This window comes from Vipera ursinii (assembly GCF_947247035.1).
Source record: "Vipera ursinii genome assembly, chromosome: 9".
Classification (NCBI taxonomy): Eukaryota; Metazoa; Chordata; class Lepidosauria; order Squamata; family Viperidae; genus Vipera; species Vipera ursinii.
In genome coordinates, this window is record NC_139523.1 from 15580253 (window position 1) to 15602368 (window position 22116).

Consider the following 22116-nt stretch of genomic DNA (forward strand, 5'->3'; position numbering starts at 1 on the left):
CCCACATTCTTGGTTTTTGGAGAATGATCAGGTGACAAATTAGATAAATTAGTACCCAGCTATCTTATAATTCCACCACTATTCCCTGCCCTCCATCTATCAGACACAAGAAAACACAGAGTCAGCAAAGGGCACTTTGGGGCTCCTTTCCAGCCTGACTGCCTCTGATCAATATGTTTAACTAAAGAAGAAGAAAAATTCTGCGAAGGGATTTAGTCTCCCTTAACTTTTGAATCTAAAGGAGATTATGAAATGAGAGTTGAAAATTCTTTGCATAACAGTCTAGTCCAGGGGTAGGCAACCTCGGCTCTTTTATGACTCATGGACCAACTCAGCTGACTTAGGAATTCTGGGACCTGAAGTCCATGAGTCATAAAGGAGCCAAGGTTGCCTACCCCTGGTCTGGTCTAAAACTTTATTTACACCTGGAAAGGATTCACATTTATTTTGGGGGATGAGGGGTGGGGCACTGTCTTTATGACCTCACAGAATTGGTTAAGGGATTCTTTTTCTAGGTTGGCATGGAGGGCCTTTGGGAAGACCTCCCCCCTGTTTGTGTGTGTGTGTGTGTGTGTGTGTGTGTGTGTGTGCTGTTTTAGATGCATATCCTTTCTGAAAGCTTGCCTTACCTTATTTGCACTCTTTTTCACTAAGCAGCCAGGAAGGCCTTGGAACATATATTCTAGCATCTACAAGATCACAGTTGTGCAAACCACGGGATATTTTCTGTGGCATGCCAGGCAAGCAAAAGTTGTTCTTTAACAAAGAAAGATGGGAAGAGCACGGACGCTTTTCAACTTTGGTGTTGGAGAAGATTGTCAAACAATTTTTCTTTACTGTGAGGCATTCTTGCAAAAACTTTCCTCCTTGAAATGAACATATGCTCATCTTTTCCCATGCTACCACAAAAGAGGAAAAAAACTCCAGATATCTTTGCTTATGGGTTTGAGAAGTAGGACCTGGAAACTCTGCATTCATACTTCTCATTCACCCCTAATTCAAACTTTAAAAGACATTAACGAAATTGTTGTGTCAACCTCAGTCACGAGAAATGACTGGACATACTGTTCTAGCCCTGAATTTGGTTCAATATACATTGGACTTCAAGATTTCTGGTTCTTATAAATAAACTATTCCACAGAATTAGATGGCATAGTCTTTGTTTTAATAATAATGATGATGATGCTAGAAAAATAAAACAATGTGCTTGGAATAAAACTGTTTCTCAACCTTGACAATTTTAAGATGTGTAGATTTCATTTCCCAGAATTCCCTAGCCAGCCATGCTAGGCTAGGGAATTCTGGGAGCTGAAGTCCATGTACCTTAAAGTTGCTAAGGTTGAGAAACTGTAGAACAGGCTAAATTGGAAGGCAGAGTTAAATGTGTCATAAGTTTGGAGTCATTGCGTTGCCACAAGAGAGCCAAGTCTATCTCCTTCCCCCATGAATTCCACTGACCCTTATCTAGCACCAACTTAGCTTTGACCATTAGTTGATTAGATTCTTGTAAATAGGTAACTGTTCTGTGCTTCAAACTCAACAAATGCTCTTAGTTATTTGCACCTGACAGAAACAATGGAATAGTTATTAGAAGAGGCATCCCCACTTGTCGACCACAAACAGACAGCAATGCCTTTTCCAAAATGACATGTGAGATCCAGGAATCTATAACCCTGATAAAAAGTGTGCTTAGAATTTGTAATGATTATCTCCTTGGAACCTGATTTAATCGGTGAGCAGTATGAGACACACACACTCCCAATGCATTTACACTGCTCCAGCATAAATACAGCCTGATTTGTCTTCTTTCCCTCCCAGCCCCCATCTTCCCTTGTGGATCAACCCATCTGTTTACAAAACAGAATGGTTTCTGCCAACGTGCTATGTGAGCACTGCGTTTCGAACAGAGCTTTGTCTTTACTTGCAAGACCTGTGCAGGCCATAAAAGAAAAAGGCCTCAGCAAGAGAAGGTGGGGGGGGGGGAAGCACACAGCCTGAACACCTGGAGAGGCCAAACCTTCATTTATTTATTACACAGAGCAACACAGCAAGTCTCCCAGGGGCCTCCCAGTATTGTGCCAAACCTGACCTACAATGTCAGCACTGGAAGAAGTTGCTGGGGTTTGGATGGAGGGGAGGAGAGTTAATTTGAAAGGAACATGGAAGCATTTTACAACCTGCGATCTTCTCCTGAATTCTAATCTCTTTCCCAAGGAGCAATGGCTGCCGGAAAGGTGATGGATGGAAAACTGTTGGGTGGACTGATGGCTCGAGAAGGGCAAGTTCTGGCTGTGATTAGAGAGGTAATTACCTGTGAAAGGTGTCCAACTTCCAGGTAGAAACAGATGATGAATGCATTCCAGCCAACCCAGACTACGAGCCACACCGCATACTAGTGAAGGAGAGAAAGAGGCAGGTTGAAGCTGTACAGTGGGAAAAAAAGGCAAGTAGAAAAATAGGGACCACAATGGTGGGAAGGTAACAGCGTTCCGTGTGCATTTGGCGTCTACTCATGCCGGCCACATGACCACGGAGACGTCCTCGGACAAGCGCTGGCTCTTCGGCTTTGAAACGGAGATGAGCACTGGCCCCCTAGAGTCGGAAACGACTAGCACACATGTGCGGGGAAACCTTTACCTTTTACCTTTATTTTAATTTTGATTAGAGTGGCGTGGTGGCCTAGTGGTGATGACACTCGCCTCCCACTCGGAAGGTTGAGAGTTCAATCCTAGGTAGCAGCAGATGTTTCTCTCCTAGGAGGCAATGAAAAAATATCTGCTGCGAACTCTGCATAGGCATCAGGAAGGGCATCTGGCCAGTAAATGCTCAGCTCCATCCTCTCACCCCAACTCTACTGTGAATAGGGGCTAAAGGTAAAGGTTTCTTTATCAGTCATGTCCAACTCTACAGTACAGTGCTCATCTCCATTTCTTGGCTGAGGGAGCCAGATTTGTCTGAAGATGTTTTCCATGGTCATGTGGCCAGCATGGCTATACGTCGAAGGCATATGGAATGCTGTTACCTTCCCACCGAAGTGGTCTCCATTTATCACCTTGAATTTGCATGCTTTCCAGCCACTAAGTGGGTAGGAGCTGGGGCAAGTAACGGGAGCTCACCCATTGTATGAGCCACTGACTGCAGGGTTGTAAAATGGGAGCTTTAATTAATTTAATGTTGATTGAAATGTATCTGATGGGAAATCTAGTTTTATCCAATCACGGTGCTAAGAAACTGGCTGTGGCAATACAATAGATTTAATACACAAAGCAACAATCCAACACATTTCACTATTTTTTTAAAAAGAAGCAAAAATATCACAGAGCAGGACATAATACCTACCAGCATGAGGTATCTGGATCTGTACTGAAGGGTGCCAAAGACACCCAGGATGACGGCCATAATGTGTAAAAAATTGGCCAGGATCGGCAACCACTGATAACCCAGGAAGTCAAATATCTGTCTCTCCAGGGCTGCAACCTACAAGAGACCATAAAGACAGACAAAGAGTTCTTCATTGCACAGCATTGCACAGAATAAGAAAGCAGCAAAGTCTAACACAGAATTAATAAGAAACCCTATGGGCTATTAGTCACAACCAACAGAGATGTTGGCATGAATCATTAGCTGCTGTCAAAGAAATATATTCCAAAGCAGGGGGATTTATTAGGTTTCATCACAAGGCAAAAAAGGGGGCTTGCACTGGCAAATTGCACCAGTGGAAATGACCACAAATGGGTCAATGCTTCACTTTGCAAGAGCAGCAAAAGAAGACAATTGTCCCCAAAATTGGTAAACATGGGTATGTCCCCAGGAGCTTGTTCCTTTGAATCCAAAGAGACTTATTTCAGGAACATTAGAAGCTTCTCAGGATGGGTGTCATTCATTGGCAACCTCTCTCCATGGTTCTAAACCACTGGGTTTTTTTACTCTATTTGAAAAAGCAAGAACTGTGAGTGGTGGCTCTCATCCTTTAAGCCAGGGATCCCCAAACCCCAGTCTGTGGACCGGTACTGGGCTGCAGCATGACAGCAACCGGTCTGCACAAACAAGCACAGCCCCTTCTGCGGGATGCAGGCAGCACACAAAACCCTGCACTCTCTGATCCACAGAAAAACCTCTCTCCATGGAACCAGTCCCTAGTGCCCAAAAGGTTGGGTACTTCTGCTTTAAGACAGAAGTCTCCAAGCCCTGGGCCATGGACCGGGACTGGTCCACAGCCTGTTAGGAACTGGACCTCAGAGATGGAGGTGAGCCTCAAGTGAGTGAAACTGCACGTGCATGGGATCTTGATTGCATGCTCCTCCTCCACCCCTCAGGTCCATGGAGAAATTATCTTCCACAAAACTGGTCCCAGGTGCCAAAAAAGGTTGGGGACTGCTGCTTTAAGCCATAGCAATCATCACTTGAATCGACAACCCAAGGATTGTACGGCGAGTTATAATTTTTAGAAGGAGATGGGAGGGTTGATTTGAACAAAGAGGGGACTGAAGTCTAGATCAGGGGTCCTCAACCCCTGGTCTGTGGACCAGTACCTGGCCATGGCATGCCAGCAACCTATCCGCACAAACAAGCAAAGCCCCATCCATGGGATGCAGACAGCACACAAAACCACACCCCCTCCAGTCCGCGGAAAAACCTCTCTCCAAGGAACCGGTCCCTGGTGCCCAAAAGGTTAAGGACCTCTGGTCTAGATCAGTGTTTCTCAACCTTGGCAACTAGGGAATTTTGTGAGTTGAAGTCCACACGTCTTACGGTTGCCAAAGTTGAGAAATGATGGTCTAGATCCCTCCTGGCTCAGGAATTCTGGGAGTTAATGTCTACAAGTCATAAAGGGGCCATAGTTCCCCACCTCTGATCTAGATGGACTTCACTGACAACCCTCCCATCAGGATAAATTAAGTACAATTCTCATCAGCAGAGCAGGGCCTCCCTGCAGTTACCCAAAGTGATCAAAGGATGTGCATGAATATCTTGTCTTTCACCAAACCATCATCTCTTGCTTCACCCACTTTAAACTCTGAACCCGAGGGGATTCTTCTCACAGATGTTTTCAAACTGAGAAGGGTAAGCAGCCAAAAAACATAAGACAAATCAGTCTGACCGCTGTTCACACCCTCTGCCACTCCCAATAATCAAGCAGCTCAAAAACGGGAACGAAAAGAAATCCTCAAATATCCTGGAAATAAATTTGTAGCCAAACAAAACCACTTTCAGAGAGAAAAAAGCAAGCTTCTGAGATATTCAAGGTCAACCTTGGCCCAGCAGGACCATCCATAAACCAGTGTTTTCTGGGATTGAGAGTTTATGTCAGAAGTCAGATGGGACAGAAATAAACCTCAAGTTGAACATCAGAGAAAGAACATCTTGACAAAAGAGGAATGCACCTAGAATAAGAAATGGAAAACAAGGCAGAATCCTTGAATTCAGGCCAGCATTTTCACTGCAAGCCTCTGAAATTAACCACACCTGTCAGCAGGGATCCTGTCTCCACACTTTTTCCCTTCCCCTCCCCACATCCCTAGTTTAAGCCTGACAACCCTCATAAATCATTTTTGCAGGTGACTTCTCCTTCTAGATTAGGCTAATTGGGTTCTTAACGGCCCTACTGAGCACAGGCCACTTTGAAGTCAGAGTCGGTGTGTTTCCTTGGTGGACCTTCCATTTCCCTGAGCTGAGATCAGCCATGAATCATGTAGTCCACCTCTGGGGCCCAGGGTAAAAAAAAAAGCTGGCAATTAATCTCTGACACCACAAAATGGTCTGCCATACTATAGCTTTCCACAACTGTTGCTACTGGATTATTGGATTGGGTCTAGTGAGAGTTATCGCCCAACACATCTGGTAAATTGCAGTTTCAGCACATCTAGGAGGCTCCGGAATAGTGAACGTGGTCAGATTAATCACGATAATGAAATTCTATGCCAGTTCCAAGCCAGGACCTGCTTCTGCTTAGAGTAACAGAAAACAATCATTGCTACATACAATATTAGAGTTGTAAGATATCTAACACTGCAGATTGGGCACAAAGGAAATGTGAGATTCAGGAAGTAATACAATATTAGCATGTCCAGGTAACAGTTGGTTTGTTAACTCTGCAACTGAGAGTAAATGTAAGTGCATAACTTGATTTCTCATGGTTTGAAAACTGGCAGTTGCACATATAAATACAATCCTGTGAGATATACTATTAGAACAAGGCAATGGCCCAATGCTAGCGCGCGATGTTTCTAAGGTGCTGTCCCTGGCTTGCTTGTTGAATTCCTAGTTTAAAACATCCTGACTCAGGGACCACTGACGAACTGCTTTTTCTCTTACTGCTGAGGGATGATGATGGATGTTGTTATCACATGGAAAGCACCAACTCAAAAAGGTTCATATGATACTTGAATTGTTCTTAAGCCTTAAGTCTGTCTTCATTGGCTTGGTAGCTTCAAGGAGATCCTGAAGAACCTGCTTTGCGGGAGGAAAGTACTAAATCCCAATATTTTTAGGTAGGTCTTGAAAAATTACCCAAGATCATGGAAAGCCAACAACAGTCAAGGCCTTGGAGACACTTAATCTGGCTACTCTATATTTAACTAACCCTTTGTGCAAGACTACATCCCTTTATATCCCATGTGACTACTGGAGCTCAGCACCAAAACAACCTTGAGATTAATTGCATCCCAATGGGCCATTATCCTTGAACTGTGTGATTTCATTTGCTATATGCCTTGGGCTCATCGGGATTTCATTTAATTAAGCTCCACCAGAAGTAACCACTTCTGAATCAGTGAAACGTCTGCTACCATCATAGAAACTCCATGTGTAATCCTGGGTTCTTGAGCCCTCTTAGTTATGGGAGTAGTAGTAACCATCAATTTTCCAGGAGTTTGGGAAACATATCTACAAGGGAGGGAGGAGGATGTGAATCCTCAATGAGGAGATAAGGCTGCAGGGCAAGTACGTGTAAAAAGAGTGAAATTCCATCTGCGTATTTGATAACGCCTTGATTCTCTCTTCAGATTTATGCCATTTGAGAAGTTCAACAAGAGCCTGCTCCAAACAGGTGCCTCTGAGGTGGACTTCAGCTCCTATCACCTCCCAAGAGAACAAAGCCAACCACCAAACAGCTAACAGATAATGAGCCTAGAACCCTTGCCACAATTTTAAAAGTCTGGAAAAAATAATTGCAAGCTTGGTTGCAAAACAAATTGCTACAGATGAGCATCTGCTAATGTTGTTATTGCATATAACAATCTTCCGCTAGAAAGCATTCTGCCTGCACATTTGGCATTACCTCGACCAGGCTACTGTATCTTGATGGGAAGGCACAAGCTGATGGCTTAATTGGGTTTAAATGAAGATGACTGTATGCCCTGATTATTGCTTTCTTTAGTAACAGCAGTTAAATTGCTGACAATTAGGTTTCACTTAAATTGCAGGTGAAGATATTTGTGCATGAATGATAACATGCCCTCATATTAACAGAATGGTTGCTCAGCAAGCTATGGAAAAGCAGGATCCTCCTTTTTGACTCTAGATAGCTCCCCAGTAAGCTACCCAGAAATACAAGGCTGTTTTGTATCCTTGAATCTATCTGCTTCCAAAGCATCAATTGTGTTCTATTTTATCCAATCTCTCCCAATACAAAGCAAATGGAGACAGAAAGCTGAAAGAAGAAGGAAAAAAAGCAAGTTCAGAGAGCATCAAGGACACACACACACACACCCCAAGATGCAATTGTCTTCTTCTGGCCCCCTTGTTGCAAACTGAATAAAGGAAAAAAGCAAGTTGGGGGCTTTGCCCAAGGCCAATGTGAGAATGCAGAATCTCATCCATTGCAAACTAGAAGATGCAAAGTGGATGAAGGGAGGTTAACTGGACTGAATTAATTCAATGGCCTGGGATCATACAAGACAATGGATGCGTTTGCACAATGTAGTTTGACCACTGTTTATTTCAGGGGTCCCCAACCTTGGCAACTTTAAGACCCATGCTGGTTGGGGAATTTTGGGAGTAAAAGTCCAGAAACTTTAAGACCCATGCTGATTGGGGAATTTTGGGAGTAAAAGTCCAGAAGTCTTAATGTTGCCAAGTTTGGAGACCCTTGCTTTATTCAATTAACACAAACTTCTGGGCATAGAATATTTCACTCTCTTTGAGAATGAGCATAGTGTGTTCAGAGAATCTTGTCAGTAAAGGAGTCTAAAGTTGGGACACTGGTTATTACAATTTTAACCTTAATTACAGTGTGTGTGGTTTAATGTACTGTGTTAACCCAAGCCACTGGGTTAGTTCAGGACTGGGCAAATTAAAAAAAAAAGGTTGATGCAGGAACCAACTTGAGTGTTGTATAAACACAATCAGTAAGGAAGACTGCAACCAGATTGCTCTACGCTGGTGTTCACTGTTGATGGGCATCTTCAAGGTTTCTTTTCCATACTTCAGAGGCTGAAGCTGCAGGTTTAAGCCCCATTCAAATATAGGGCTACTGCATAACTCTGGCAAATCTCTGTGGCAAGATCACATATTAGGCTCAGTTACTATATGGTTTCATCTATAAACCCAGACATTATGTCAGAAATGAAGGTGGCAAGATTTGACTAGCAAGACTGGGGCCAGCATTCTGGAACCAGCAACACTGTTAATGTCAGTATAGAAAAATAGGTTGCAACAAACAATTCATTATAATTATTATTATTGTTATTAATTTAATTTGTATACTGCCCTTTTCCCGAAGGACTCAGGGCAGTGAACAGGGCAATACATAAAAACAAGATACAAAAATTAAAAATTATTAAAAAGTAATTAAACAACAGTGCCCGTAATAAATTAATACAAATTAAAAGTTAAGATCCATTAATAAAATCCAACCCCGTCCCATCAGGCCAGGCCAGCTTGTTCAACAAGATGGGTTTTAAGATCGCGCCGGAAGGAGCGGAGATCGGGCGCCATCCGGAGCTCGACCGGAAGATGGTTCCATAGATCCGGTGCACCCACAGAGAACGCCCTCCCCCTGGAAGGATGGAACGGGGGGGGATGGAATGGGGGGGGACTCTCAAGATTTCAATCTTGGACCAAACACCTCTATAATTAGATTCTTAGGGCCTGTGGAAAACAATATGTCTGCAATAACAGAAACGTATCCAGTGTAGCTCTGCTTTTAATGTTTCTGTGAGAGCTCTTGGATACAGTTTGAGTGTTTAAAGAGAATTATTGCAATGCCTTGAGTGTTGTTCTGACACTTTGGGCTTCATAGTTATGTGTGCACCAGACCAATCAGGCTATTTTAAAATTGCGATTGAACCTAGGCTAAGCCAAGATTTTTAGTTATTGCAAGATTATTATTCAGAGAATAGAATGAACAGAGACTCCTCACCCCATGCCCTGTTGGTCAACTTGCACGGCAAGACAAAATATAAATATTGTGATTTAAGTTATACAATCCTTCAAATAGCTGCTCTTTATGATCATGACAAATCAGTAACCATGATGCCCAAGACTGCTTTCATTGCTTCTCTCCTTCCTAAATTAAAAAAGAATGGAATCAAATTACATGGGAATAGAATAAAATGGAATAGGAATATGATGGGATGGAATACAGAAGGGAAGGGAGAAGGGAAGGGAGGAAAGGAGAGGAGAGAGAATAGAACAGACTATTTTATTTGGCTAAGCGTGATTAGACACACAAGGAATTTGTCTCTAGTGCAAAAACTCTCAGTGTACATGCAAAGCAACAGAGTAATAATCATCCCAATAATACCAATAAGAACGAGAATAAAGAAGATGGAAAAAAGGTAAAATCTTATGAGATTATCAGATCTCACAAAAATCTGTCCTTACGCTCCAAAGTCAGAATGTCATCTTTCCAAAATTACAAATGGGGACTATATCATAATATTACATTTGCGCTACATTGGACTAACTTTTGCTTCAAAAAAGAAAAGAAAAGAAAGGGAGGCATTTTTAAGAGGTATTCACAGTAAAAACACAATATCTACTCCAAAAGGCTTTTAAAAAATCTTCCTTTTAGTCACTTCGACTTGTTCTTCCTCTCTCCCATACAAATATGACAGTCGTTTACAGTATACAGATGACTCAGTGCCACTTCATTCTTTAGGAAGGTTAAGTTATATACCAAAAAAAAAACCAGATACACACAAAGAAGAGATGAGAAACACAACTGCCCCTACAATTTGGACTTTAAAAGGGACAAAGCCCCTCTCTATGCTTGCAGCTAAAAGTGTCAGACCCTTGGTCTTTAAACTCACAGGAATGGAATTACATTTTTAAATGTCAGGGTCAAACTTCAACCTTCTCATAAAAAGCAAGCAACCACAAATTTCTGTTATTTCAAATAACTCTCGCGCCTGTACATGTAGATTTTTGGGCAACTATCAGATTCTAAATCCCTCTAATTTTTTTAATAGCACAGGGCTGAATAGACATCCTGTTGCCTCTAACATAAAATTAATAAAATGTATTGCAAGAAGGTACATTTCTTTGGGATTGACGGAATGGGTGCTATGTTAGCAGCGTCCTCCGTGAGGCCAATATTGACCCCAAGGATCAATGAGATTATCCAAGGGGTCAATAAGTGGCTTACGGTCAAAAGGGGTGTGTGTGTCAGTAAATGTCTGGGAGTCAACAAGTGATTAATAAATGATGGAAGGTTGATTGGGGATCAATTCATTTTTTTCGGGTCACTTAGAGCTCCATGCTAGTCCCTAATCCTGAATGGAAGTTAGCTAGTGGTGAGACAGTGTTACCCAGGATTGGATGGTTAGTAGCAAGAGCAATCTTGAGTTGTATCTATTCATTATTATTTGTGGTACTATTATGTAATTAAATTTAGTATTTATTAAATTATTTCCACATAATGTTTGGAGGTCAATGAAGAATCTGAATCTTCATGAAGGGTTGACAAACTGAAAAATGTGGGGGAACCCTTGCTTTAGATGCAACAAATTAGAAGAAGCAGGGCCTTATAACTGCAACATTGATCCTTTGTTGCTTTTTTTAGAAGTGGGAAGGCTCTGAGAAGGATCAACATTTCCTCTTTGTTTTTGGCATTTTCTTATTTCCCTTTCATTATATTTTCAGCCCCTCAAATCACTTCTGTTCTTGCAAAGACATTTTTGAATTCCCTTCCCAAAAACATATGTATCATCCCACTAGCCTTTTGATTTTATTTTACTCTAGTAAAAAAAAAATGCCGGGAGAAGCAGCTCTTACTTCCAATATATCAAATGTTTTCTTGTTGACTTTCTTGACTTGTTCATTCTGGTTTCACAAAGAGTTGGTTGGGTTCACACAACAGCCAGAGGCAATATAAGGCAGTTTTTATGTCTTTCATAATACAACTTAAAAGAAAATGAAAACTCTTAAGCTTTCGAGATCTGTTTTAATGCCCTTTTTTCTCTTGATAACAGATTGTGTCATAATTATGAGATTTCAGCTGCTTTACGTATTCTTCTAGAAACTGGCACTTTGCATTAAAGCAGTTCATAATTAACTTTTTCAGTGAATAGGATTCACTGCTGGTTTTTTAAGTTGGAATAATTATTACAGACAACTCAGCTCACTTGTGTCCTTGAGAGGGTTTTTGGCAAGCAATTATTCTTTGGACCAGTCCTCTCATTAGAAACAACAAAGCTCTTACCTAAAGAAACAAACTTTAGGAAGCAACGGCAAGATTTTGAGAAGAGGAGGACATGTAGGACAGCATAGCCTGGATCCCTAGTGAGCCTGCTCCATTTATCTTCAGTGGGAAATGATTTGTATATTCTACTCATTGCTCTAACTCAGACATGTCAAACACAAGGCCCGGGGGCCGGATCTGGCCCGCGAAGTGGTTTCATGTGGCCCGTGAAGCCATCCTGGAAACAGTGAGGGAATGGCCCCCACTGCCTTGGCCCGGGCCCAGAGACCCTCCTCCTGCCAGAGACCCTCAGATCTGCCCCACTCCTGCCCAGGCCCCCATAGGCACCCTTGATGCGAACGATGTAGAGCTGGCCACGCCCACCCAGTAGGCCATACGTACTCTAGCCACGCCCACCCAGTAGGCCATGCCCACCCTGGCCATACCCACCCGGCCCCCTGAGGGCAACCGCAATGCTGATGCGGCCCTCAATGAAATTGAGTTTGACACCCCTGAACTCTTATGATCTCAATTATAATGTGGTTTTGTTTGGTTTTGGCTAAAATATTCTATGAACACAATCATGAAATGGAATGGAATGGAATGAAATAGAATAGAAAATAGAAAATAAAATAGAATATACAATAGAAAATAGAATACAATAGAATAGAATATAGAATAGAATATAGAACAGAATAGAAAAGAAAATAGAATAAAATATACAATATACAGTAGAAGAGAAGAGATTAGACAACAAGGAATTTGTCTCCAGTGCAGAAGCTCTCCATGCAAAGCATCATCATCATCATTATCACCATCCCAATAAGAGGGAGAGTGAAGAAGATAATAAGGATAAATGATAGTACTACAGCCATACTACAGAGGTAAATATATACAGACTTTAGACATTATTTATTTATTTAAATAAATAAATAAATTAGTCTATAAACCATTGTTCATAGTTTCACATGAGGGAGGCAAATTGAGGACCCATGGCCTGCTGGCCTTCAAGTTGATTTTTTATTTTATTTTTTTGTTTTTGTTTTTGCAAGCATACAGCTTTGTCTCACCACAATGGTCTGAAAATAAATGAGATTATCTCCCATCATATTGAGGCAATTCAGTGTGACTCTCTATAGTCAATACCAGAACAGAGTTAGCATGGTCAAAACAAAACTCCTAACTGCCTTGCCCACACATGCCAGTCCCAGCCACATCTATCACTTTAGCCATTACCCTCCGACCCTCCTTGTGCTTGCTTCTGTCAGCTTTGGATTGTTTTGCGTGTCCTGCCAATTGTGGTGTACTCAATAAACCATTAAGGGGACGTGGTGGCTCAGTGGGTTAGGACGCTGAGCTTGTCAATCAAATGGTCGGCAGTTTGGGAGGTCGAATCCCGAGTGCCACGTAACAGAGTGAGTGCCTGTTACTCGTCCCAGCTTCTGCCAACCTAGCAGTTCGAAAGCACGTAAAAAATGCAAGTAGAAAAATAGGGACCACTACGGTGGGAAGGTAACAGCGTTCCGTGCGCCTTTGGCATCTAGTCATGCCGGCCATATGACCACGGAGACGTCCTTGGACAACGCTGGCTCTTTGGCTTTGAAACGGAGATGAGCACCGGCCCCTAGAGTTGGAAACGACTAGCACGCATGTGCGGGGGAACCTTTACCTTTACCTTTTACAATAAACCATGCTTAAGCAAGCCATAACATAGAGCAATGGGTGAACTTAGACCTTCAGTTGAAATGGCCAAGGTGGCTCTTTTCAGGATTGCAAAATTCTGGTACCCAGCAAAGAAATGCCACCACTTTTCCAACCCAAATGCCATTTGTCAGCTCCAAACATGATTTCCATAGCAACAATGCAAATGTGGAAGCATTCCATAATCATTACAGAGAGGGGATAGGCAGCCTAAACAGTGACTGCAGTAGATTATATGCCTATTACAAATAGTTGCGGTTCCTGAGCACTAGTAATTATACCCAATTGTGCCTTTAATTGTGTAATTGAAAACTCACATAGTTTTCCTCTCCCTTCCTCTCTCTCCTCTCCTCCTGCCACAAGCTAGGAGGCAACACTAAGTAATGCCACATTCATGATCTCTTGACCAACCCATCCACTTTCACACAGAACCTTCCATGAGATTCACAAATACAGGTACAATATCACAAATACAGGTAGTGTGGTAAGGAGCAAGATTTTACTCAATTTTCTGGAATTTTGATGGAAAAGTAGAGATGGGAATGTTTTTACAATTTTACTCAAGTAACGATGGATAGATCCATCTGATATGGAAGGATTCAACAATTGTTCAGGGATGACGCCACCACATATTACATCAATAAGCATGACCATTCCAGGCAGGTTTGACTATTAGGATGTTCTTCTTTTAAAAGTGCTGCCAATAATTGCATTTTATTGATGCAACGATGTAATTTGAAAAAAAAATCATTTCTGTGTGATTTTTGGGCAGGAAAAATCCCACATTTCCTTAATCAGTCAAAAATCAACCTGATTTTTAAAGGATATTATGTTAATATTAAAGGCTCCCCTATTTATAAAGCCTTTGTAAATGACCATATGCCATTGAATTTAAAAGTATTTGATTACAATATATCAAATCCAAACTTTACTTGGAAAAGAGTTATGTTGAAACATTCTCAAGTATCTTAACAGCCTATTTCTTTTTATGTCATATGGATCTTAAATAAGAAGCCACACAAAACTCTTGCATATTAATTTTAATATGCTTAAAGAGCTCTATGCAGCCCCTTAGAATAGTACGCTTCTTTCCAATTAATTACTACTTCGAGTTTAAATCAGAGTGATACTGTGGTCCTCCCAGTTGTACAATTTCACCTCATTTTATCCATATAGCACCACTCTGAATGATCCTATAAGGGAGAAAGTCTCTTTGTGAAGTCTTCTTTTTCTACATAACTTCTTGGTAGGTCCTGTAAGTATGCAAAATCATGATGTCAACTGATGTTCCAGGATTTGTAGAAACAGAGATGTGTGTGGCTGAAAACATACTAGGGGTCTTTTTTTTTTGAAAAGAGAAACTGATGGACAAATTCTAACAATACCATCTTATACATTTAATAATTTAATATTCACAATGTGAATTTTCTCAAAAAAATCCTTAAAACCCACTCAAAGGCAAAAAGAAGGAGAGTGGTGAATATAATCCACTATTGCCTAGATCAGGGGTCTCCCATTTGGCAACTTTAAGACTTGAGGACTTCAACTCCCAGAATTCCTTGGCCAGTTTGGAGACCCCAGTCTAGATGACTTCATAGGAAAGATGTCCTATTTAGAGCATCTACTTTGTGCATAGGCTAATCAATTTTGTCTAATCTTGGCAAATTCCAGATGCGTAGACATTGGCTGCCAGAATATTGAATAATGGTTATACTACTTGGCGCCTGCCCTCTGGAACCAGCTGCCAGTGGAGCTGAGGACTGCCCCCGACCTCCGGTCATTCCGCCGGGACCTGGCTCTTCGAGCTCTCGGGCCAAGGCTGAGGAGTAATTTATTTTAACCGGGGTTTTAATTGCACAGGGTTAGTTTAATCTTTTTTAAATGGGTTTTAACTTTTGTATTGCTGGTTTTTTAATTCCCTGTAAACCGCCCTGAGTCCTCAGGGAAAGGGCGGTATATAAATGTAATAAAATAAATAAATAAATAAATTTCATCCACACACCGGGAAGTTGCCACAGGTGTGAAATATGACACTAGGTTGTCAACATATGACAGTCATGTATCAGTCACCAAAAATCAGGATCAAAATCAAAAACAACAAATTCTGGAACAAACTTTCTGGTCTATTGAAAGTTCCTTTTTATATCAGCCTGATGCTCTCGGCTACAGAAAGGCTGAAACCCAGGGAACTGAGATCGTAATTAATATATGATTGGGCAAATGTTCCACATTAATGCATATTTTGTTTATTCATAATTTACTGAGTAAACCACAATCAGCTGGCATGCTAGCTCATAATGCATAATTTATGAATAACAGATTCTCGGTTTGTGCAAGACACTGAGCCAAACCACATTGCAGCTTAGGGCAACAACAGTATACAAACCACTATTGTGATGCTCTTTAATCAGTATTTGGCCAACTCATCATTCCTAGCACTATTTAAATAACACACACAGTATTTAAAAGCACAGAAGACAAAGACTCTTCTCCAGGTTAGCCAGTATTAAAAACAAAATATCCATTAGAATTACTTGTGATAGCTTAATTCCAGGTATTGGGTACTAGCTCAAAAAGAAAGTGTCAATGCTGCTAACATTGGATGTTCTTGCTTTGACAACAGATGGAAATGTAGCCATCTTTTCTCTTTCGCTTTTAGAGTTAGTTGATGCTAGGAGGGGGGATGTGGATGAGAGTCCAGCTAGTCATAACAATAATAACTCAGCCTTGGGAACCCAAGGTTATTAGGTCCAGAGTTGATAGAAATTTGGTGTGCTGGAGAGCTGGGGGGAAAGCCTGCACTTCAAGCTAATTGGGGAATGTGATTTATGACTGTTAATTGGAGGAGGGAAATGTGCTTTGCTACTTTGTGCCCAAGGGAGGGGAATTCAGTTTTTGACTTTAACTATGGAGTGCCGATACTTTGTTTCTCGAATAAAAGATTCTTCAAGGTAAACAATGCCTTGAAATTCTTTTGAAGAGTTTCATCTGTCGGAACCATGACAAAAGAGATGCTGAGGAATAATAATGAAGGAAAACCCAGTAAAGATAATGTTACAGTAGTCTAGCTAACAAAAGCATTAATGAGAGCTGTGGCGTCTCGGATGAGCAGACATGTCCATAGCACTATTTACAAGATAGATGGTGCAATCTGCAAATGCTTTCATTATACAACACGCAGTTAACCTATGAAATTCATTAACACCAGACACCCTGATGGGCAGTGATTTAGAGACTTTTAAATGGACAGCAGACAAATGAGTAGATGATCAGGCAATCCATTACTACTCATTCTGATGGCTGCACTGCACGTTACCCACAGAATCAAGAATATTCTTCCAGCACCAGCTGCAAGGGAGCAGCACTGGAAGACCCATTGTTGCCCTCTCCTCCCGTTTTCCTGTTTCTCAGGTGCATCTTGCCACCCAGTGTGCCATCAGAGACTGCTACACTAAATTGGGTCCATGTTTGATCTCAGAACGTCCATGGAAATTCTCAGTCATCCAGGCCATGGTGTCCCAAAGGTGCTTTTTCAAGAGGCGATTGGGCTTTCTTTGCTTTTCATCGAGGACGTTTTACTTCTCATCCAAGAAGCTTCCTCGGTTCTCAGAAGATACTCCCCATGCTCTCACCCAGCAGCACAAAAAGAAACCTTCAAATACAACCATTTGCATAAACTTCTTACAATTCACCCCAAAGGCATCCAGGCCAAGCAATGCACTGTCCAGACTACCCTGCCCTCCATAAGGCTCCAAAACTTGAAGAGAAGAATGAGTCAACGGATGAGTCAGAGAGCAGGATCATGCTAAGAGACAGATCCAGTTATCAAACAGAACTTCCTGCGGAAGTGGGGATGCACTGATAAATGGGGGGGGAGGGTTTGCAAGAGGAGCTGTTAAAAAAACTGCAGTGGGATCAGTTCCTCCCACAGTAGTTGTGAGAGAATGGTATTAAGCCTACAAACAGCAGATATAACAAGCCCTGCATGGAGTTGCTTTGCCACAGCAGTCAATCAGGGGTTGTGAGCTGTGACAGCTATGGGCAACCAGCGGCAATGGGCTGGACCCACAGGTCTCACTGAGTCAAAATGTGACTTGTTTGTTGCTGACTTAATGAGAGGGTTAGCTAACTTCTCGGTAGCTGAGTACCACACAGGATATACTGATGATGTAACACGAGTAGGACTGTGTGATGGATAAGGGAAGGGAAGGAGGGGGAGGATGTTCAGCGAGGGTGGGGCTTATTTACTTCACTGTGTTATTTTGGGCATAAACTTTGCTATTCGTGGGCTCAGAATCAAAGGGATTGAATCAAAGTTCTGATCCCTGGGGATTATTACAAGGTTGACTCCTTGGACTTCTCTTGCTTTGCAGACCCAACCATTTGTGGTTCATTCTGCAAGTATATAAATTGAATAAATAAATAAATAAATAAATAAATAAGTGAAGGGTAGTGTAATAAATAAATAAATCTCAAGTCTCTCTGGCCATCAGTTGGAGGGAGAGCAACATGGGGGTATACAAGAAAGAAAGCTCTTTGTGCCTTGCTTGCTGCTGTTTTTCTTCAAAACCATCTGGCTGTTGAGTGTAGAAAACTGGGTGCTAGGATGACAGGCTGCTGACTGGGACAAACACATCCCCGTCAAGTCCACGCCGGCTGTGTCTATTTACTTGTAGCTGGTTCCTGGGAACAAAGCCAACCTGCACTGGTTCACTGAAGCATGCATGCCATCGAAAAAAGAAAGAAAAGTACGGCAAGGAAGAGAATGTATTTTCTCAGCCTTGCCAACCTGAATTTAAAACAGTTAAAAAGCTGAACCCAGAGTGAACAACTGCATAAAACAGTCACTTCACCCTATTAAGAGCTCTTGAAATGGTAGACAAAACAACGTTGCATTTTAATACGAAAGGTCTTTTATCAATTTGCATTCTGCTTGTCATCTCTGGACCTGCTTTGGGGTGCATGATATGCAACTCAGGGTTCCCACAACCTTCGTTTCCCAAATCCTTGGCTATGGCCATCAGAGCCCTTTAAAAATTACTGCTGAATTAGGATTTTTGAATATAGTGAGTTAAAAACCTCTAATACAAAGGAAAATAAAACAAAATAACTATAATTCATTCTTTTAATTTTAGTTAAATTCAATCATTTTTGTCCTGGCCAACCTTTCTCTTTCTTTTTCTTTCTTTCTTTCTTTCTTTCTTTCTTTCTTTCTTTGAGTGGAAATGCTAATGCTTAGTGTAGATTGAAAGATATTGTGCACGCAAGACCTACAGGGAAAAAAATAAAAGAGTGTCCACAATGAGACAGGTAAAGAATGTCATGTACATTGTCCTATCATTGTGCATATGATGTACAGATGTTATTGTGTCAGTCTGAACAGTTACAAATTATATGTCATTTGGATGGCATCACGATATTGTACATGCTGTGTCACTATGCCTGATAACAAATGCCTATGGATACATATTAGTAAAAGTTTGCATAATATCTCCATATTATCCAAATTCACAAAACATGCTAAGCCAGCTAAGGCAAAAGTTATAGCTTTCAAACCACAATAGCAAGATGCTAAGCCAAGCCAAACCATCTACTACGACTTAACATGTCGTGTGAACTGAGTTAGAGATTGGAATAAGAGCAAAAGCAAACTATAAAAAATTGCTCATTCTCAGAGAGCAGTTTCCAAAGATTGTAGAAATTGATGGACGCTAGATGAAATTTTGATGCAACATATTTAAGAAACAGATGAGGCACTTATGGAGTTGCTCCAGTCAGTCAGGATTTGATTCTGATTTGCAAAGCATGTACAGGATAGGTTCACACATTATGTTAACCTGTTTAGATTAATTTCAATGTAATGTTTTGTCTGAACCCACCAACTGTACAGCAATGACTACGAATATTAAAAAATGGCTTACACTGAATCAACGTCTAACCAACTGCTCAATGGTGAATATTCTGGTCCATGAGCATAGAAGGGTGTCATATGCATAAAACAACTTTAATGAATCATGTGCCCGATTTTAGTATGGTGTATGAGATGATATTGTGATTTTTAATGATCATCATCATACTCTTGACTAGCAAGAGCTCTGCATGATTTATGCCAACTCTACCTGGAAACAATGGGTATTGAACCCAGGTCCATCAACAAGCAAAATACATTTTCAACTACTGAACTACGGCCCTGTGTTGTGCAATCAACCCAATGATTTTTTTTTACCAATGGACATTCAAGTATATGGTTATAAGTAGCATTTGGACATTCCATCTCCATGGACAGGGATGGTAGCAACAGCACCCAAACCACAAATAAATTGGGAAGGGCATGCATTCCATGTGCTAAAATATAATTATGGGAATTGGCTATGTTGGAACTTTATTAAACATAGAGAATTACTCTTGTACCAAAAAAATGCTAATTTTCACAATTTGTATAGTGGATGAGAATTGAAGCCTATCACCTCTAGTTTCTAACACCACAGTTATGCCCCAAATGCTTCCGTATGGAATTAGAGTTCCACTATATTCTCTTTCAAGCTAGCCTGTTACTAAAATAAAACTGGAGAGTAGAAACATGAATCTAATAAAGCAGTAAAGAATTTTTATGTTAACTTTTATGCCATAAGCATAGCAATCTGCTGTAACAGTAGACCTGTTATTGCTCTTGTGAGCTTATTATAAATTTCTTTTCAGGACATTCGTACAAAATTACTCATGTGATGCCATTCTAATTTGCATTCTTTAAAATAGCAAAAAAAAAAAACCCACTTTGGCAGACCCTCAGCATCACATTAAGATTTCCTGTAAACAGAAAGATCAGTTTTTCTCGTCATCTTCAACCACAGCATCCTGAATCACTTCTCAGAAAAGCTAAAGACCGTTCCAGCACCTGCAGCTCGAAAGAGACAATCACATATTTTACTACCTCCCCGGGCTAAGATCTCAGCCCTGAGCAGCTTACAATATAAAATTCAACTCAGGGTGGTAAAGAGGAGATGAAAATCAGGGATAAACCTCAGGAAAAGGAACGGCTTTCTTCCCCATTAAACATACTAGAACACTCTTTCTTCAGCCGTGGAATCCTGATTGCTTCTTATTACTAGAAGGAGCAGGGGTCCTCAACCCCCGGTCCGTGGACCTGTACCGATCCGTGGCATGCCAGCAACGGGTCCACACAAACAAAGCCCCATCCACACGATGCAGGCAGCAAACAAACCCACGTCCCCTCCGGTCCACGGAAAATCCTCTCTCCAGAGAACTGGTCTCTGGTTCCCAAAAGGTTGGGGACCTTTGTCTTAAGAGTCTCTTTGTGATGGCTTTTAAAAAAAAACAAAAAACCCTCTCAAATACAGGTCATCCTCGACTTACAACCACAACCGACTCCAACATTTCTGTTGCTAAGTGAAACATTTGTTCAGTGAATTTTGCCCCATCTTACGACCTTTCTCGCCACAGTTGTTAAGTGAACCACGGCAGTTGTTAATTTAGGAACAGGGTTGTTAAGTGAAGCTGGCTTCCCCATTGACTTTGCTTGTCAGAAGGTCACAAAAGGGGATCAAAGGACCCCGGGTCACTGCAACCGTCATAAGTATGAGCTAGTTGTCAAGCAGCTGAAGTTTGATCATGTGACCACGGGGATGCTGGAAAGGTGGCAACTGTGAAAACAAGCCGCCCTAAAGTCACTTTTTTCAGTATTGTCGTAACTTTGAACCGTCACTAAATGAACTGCTGTCAGTCGAGCTCTCTCTCTCTCTCTCTTTTTTTCTTTCTCTCCCGTACCCAGAGAATTTCCATGTTACCAGGATTCATTTCTTCCCCTTTGTTTTCTGATCAAAATTGGATTTCTGACCAACCAATCAATCAAAACAGGGCGGGGCTGAGACCGGGCAGCTCTCTCTCTCTCTCTCTCTCTCTCTCTCTCGCACAGCCCAAACGGGCCATTCCTGCATCAAGGCGAACTCAACCACGGCGGCGGGGGGGGGGGGGGAAGGAGGGAGGGGGGTCCCCGCCCCTCCCCGTCCCAGCGAAGAGATTTAAAGTTTGAGCCGGAGGAAGGGAAGCTTTGCCCGGGCGCCCGAGCCCCGTCCCCGCGCCTCTTATTAAGCTGCTTCCCCCCAGCCTCCCCATCCAAAGCGACCCGGTCTCCCAATCCCGCGTCTCCACAAAGGGCTGGGCGGGGGAGGCCTGCCCGTCCTGGAGCCCTTCCCCCTCTTTCAGGGTCTCCAACACTGGAGGTTTTTAAGAAGAGACTGGCCAACCATTTGTCTGAAATGGTATAGGGCAGGGGTCGGCAACCTCGGCTCTTTTATGACTCGTGGACTGAGCATAGCTGGCTCAGGAATTCTGGGAGTTGAAGTCCACGAGTCATAAAAGAGCCGAGGTTGCCGACCCCTGGTATAGGGTCTCCCGCCTAAGAATGGGGTTGGACTAGAAGACCTCCAAGGTCCCTTCCAACTCTGTTATTCTATTCTATTCTATTCTATTCTATTCTATTCTATTCTATTCTATTCTATTCTATTCTATTCTATTCTATTCTATTCTATTCTGTTCTATTCTATTCTGTTCTATTCTATTCTGGTTCTGTTCTATTGTCTCCGGCCAAGCGGGCTGGGCAGCAAGGTCACCCTCCTCCGGGACCCCGCTGGGCTCACCAGTTGCAAGGAGCAGAAGCCGACCAGCGTGCAGCGTCCGTTGCATCTGCCCATGATCGCCGAAGCCTCCTCTGGCCGTTAGCGTCAGGAAGAGCACCGCGCCTCCCGTCGCCAGTGACAACCTCGGCTCAGAGG

At 42.0% G+C, this 22116-nt stretch overlaps 1 protein-coding gene across 4 annotated transcripts in view; it reads right to left on the reverse strand.

Annotated features, from left to right (window-relative positions):
• The window catches only part of NKAIN1 (sodium/potassium transporting ATPase interacting 1), a gene marked incomplete at its 3' end in the record, with an annotated part of 29955 nt that extends 7839 nt beyond the window's left edge, over nucleotides 1-22116 (reverse strand). For 3 of the 4 annotated variants that reach the window (XM_083370051.1, XM_083370052.1, XM_083370053.1), the window contains exons 1-3: nucleotides 21982-22116; nucleotides 3340-3477; nucleotides 2312-2392 (exon numbers count right to left, since the gene is read on the reverse strand). In XM_083370051.1, coding sequence (XP_083226177.1) covers nucleotides 2312-2392; nucleotides 3340-3477; nucleotides 21982-22035 — 273 coding nt within the window. In that variant the 5' untranslated portion in view covers nucleotides 22036-22116. Of the gene's footprint in view, nucleotides 1-2311; nucleotides 2393-3339; nucleotides 3478-20698; nucleotides 20886-21981 lie in introns of those variants that run through there. The other variant, XM_083370054.1, reaches the window with a different exon arrangement.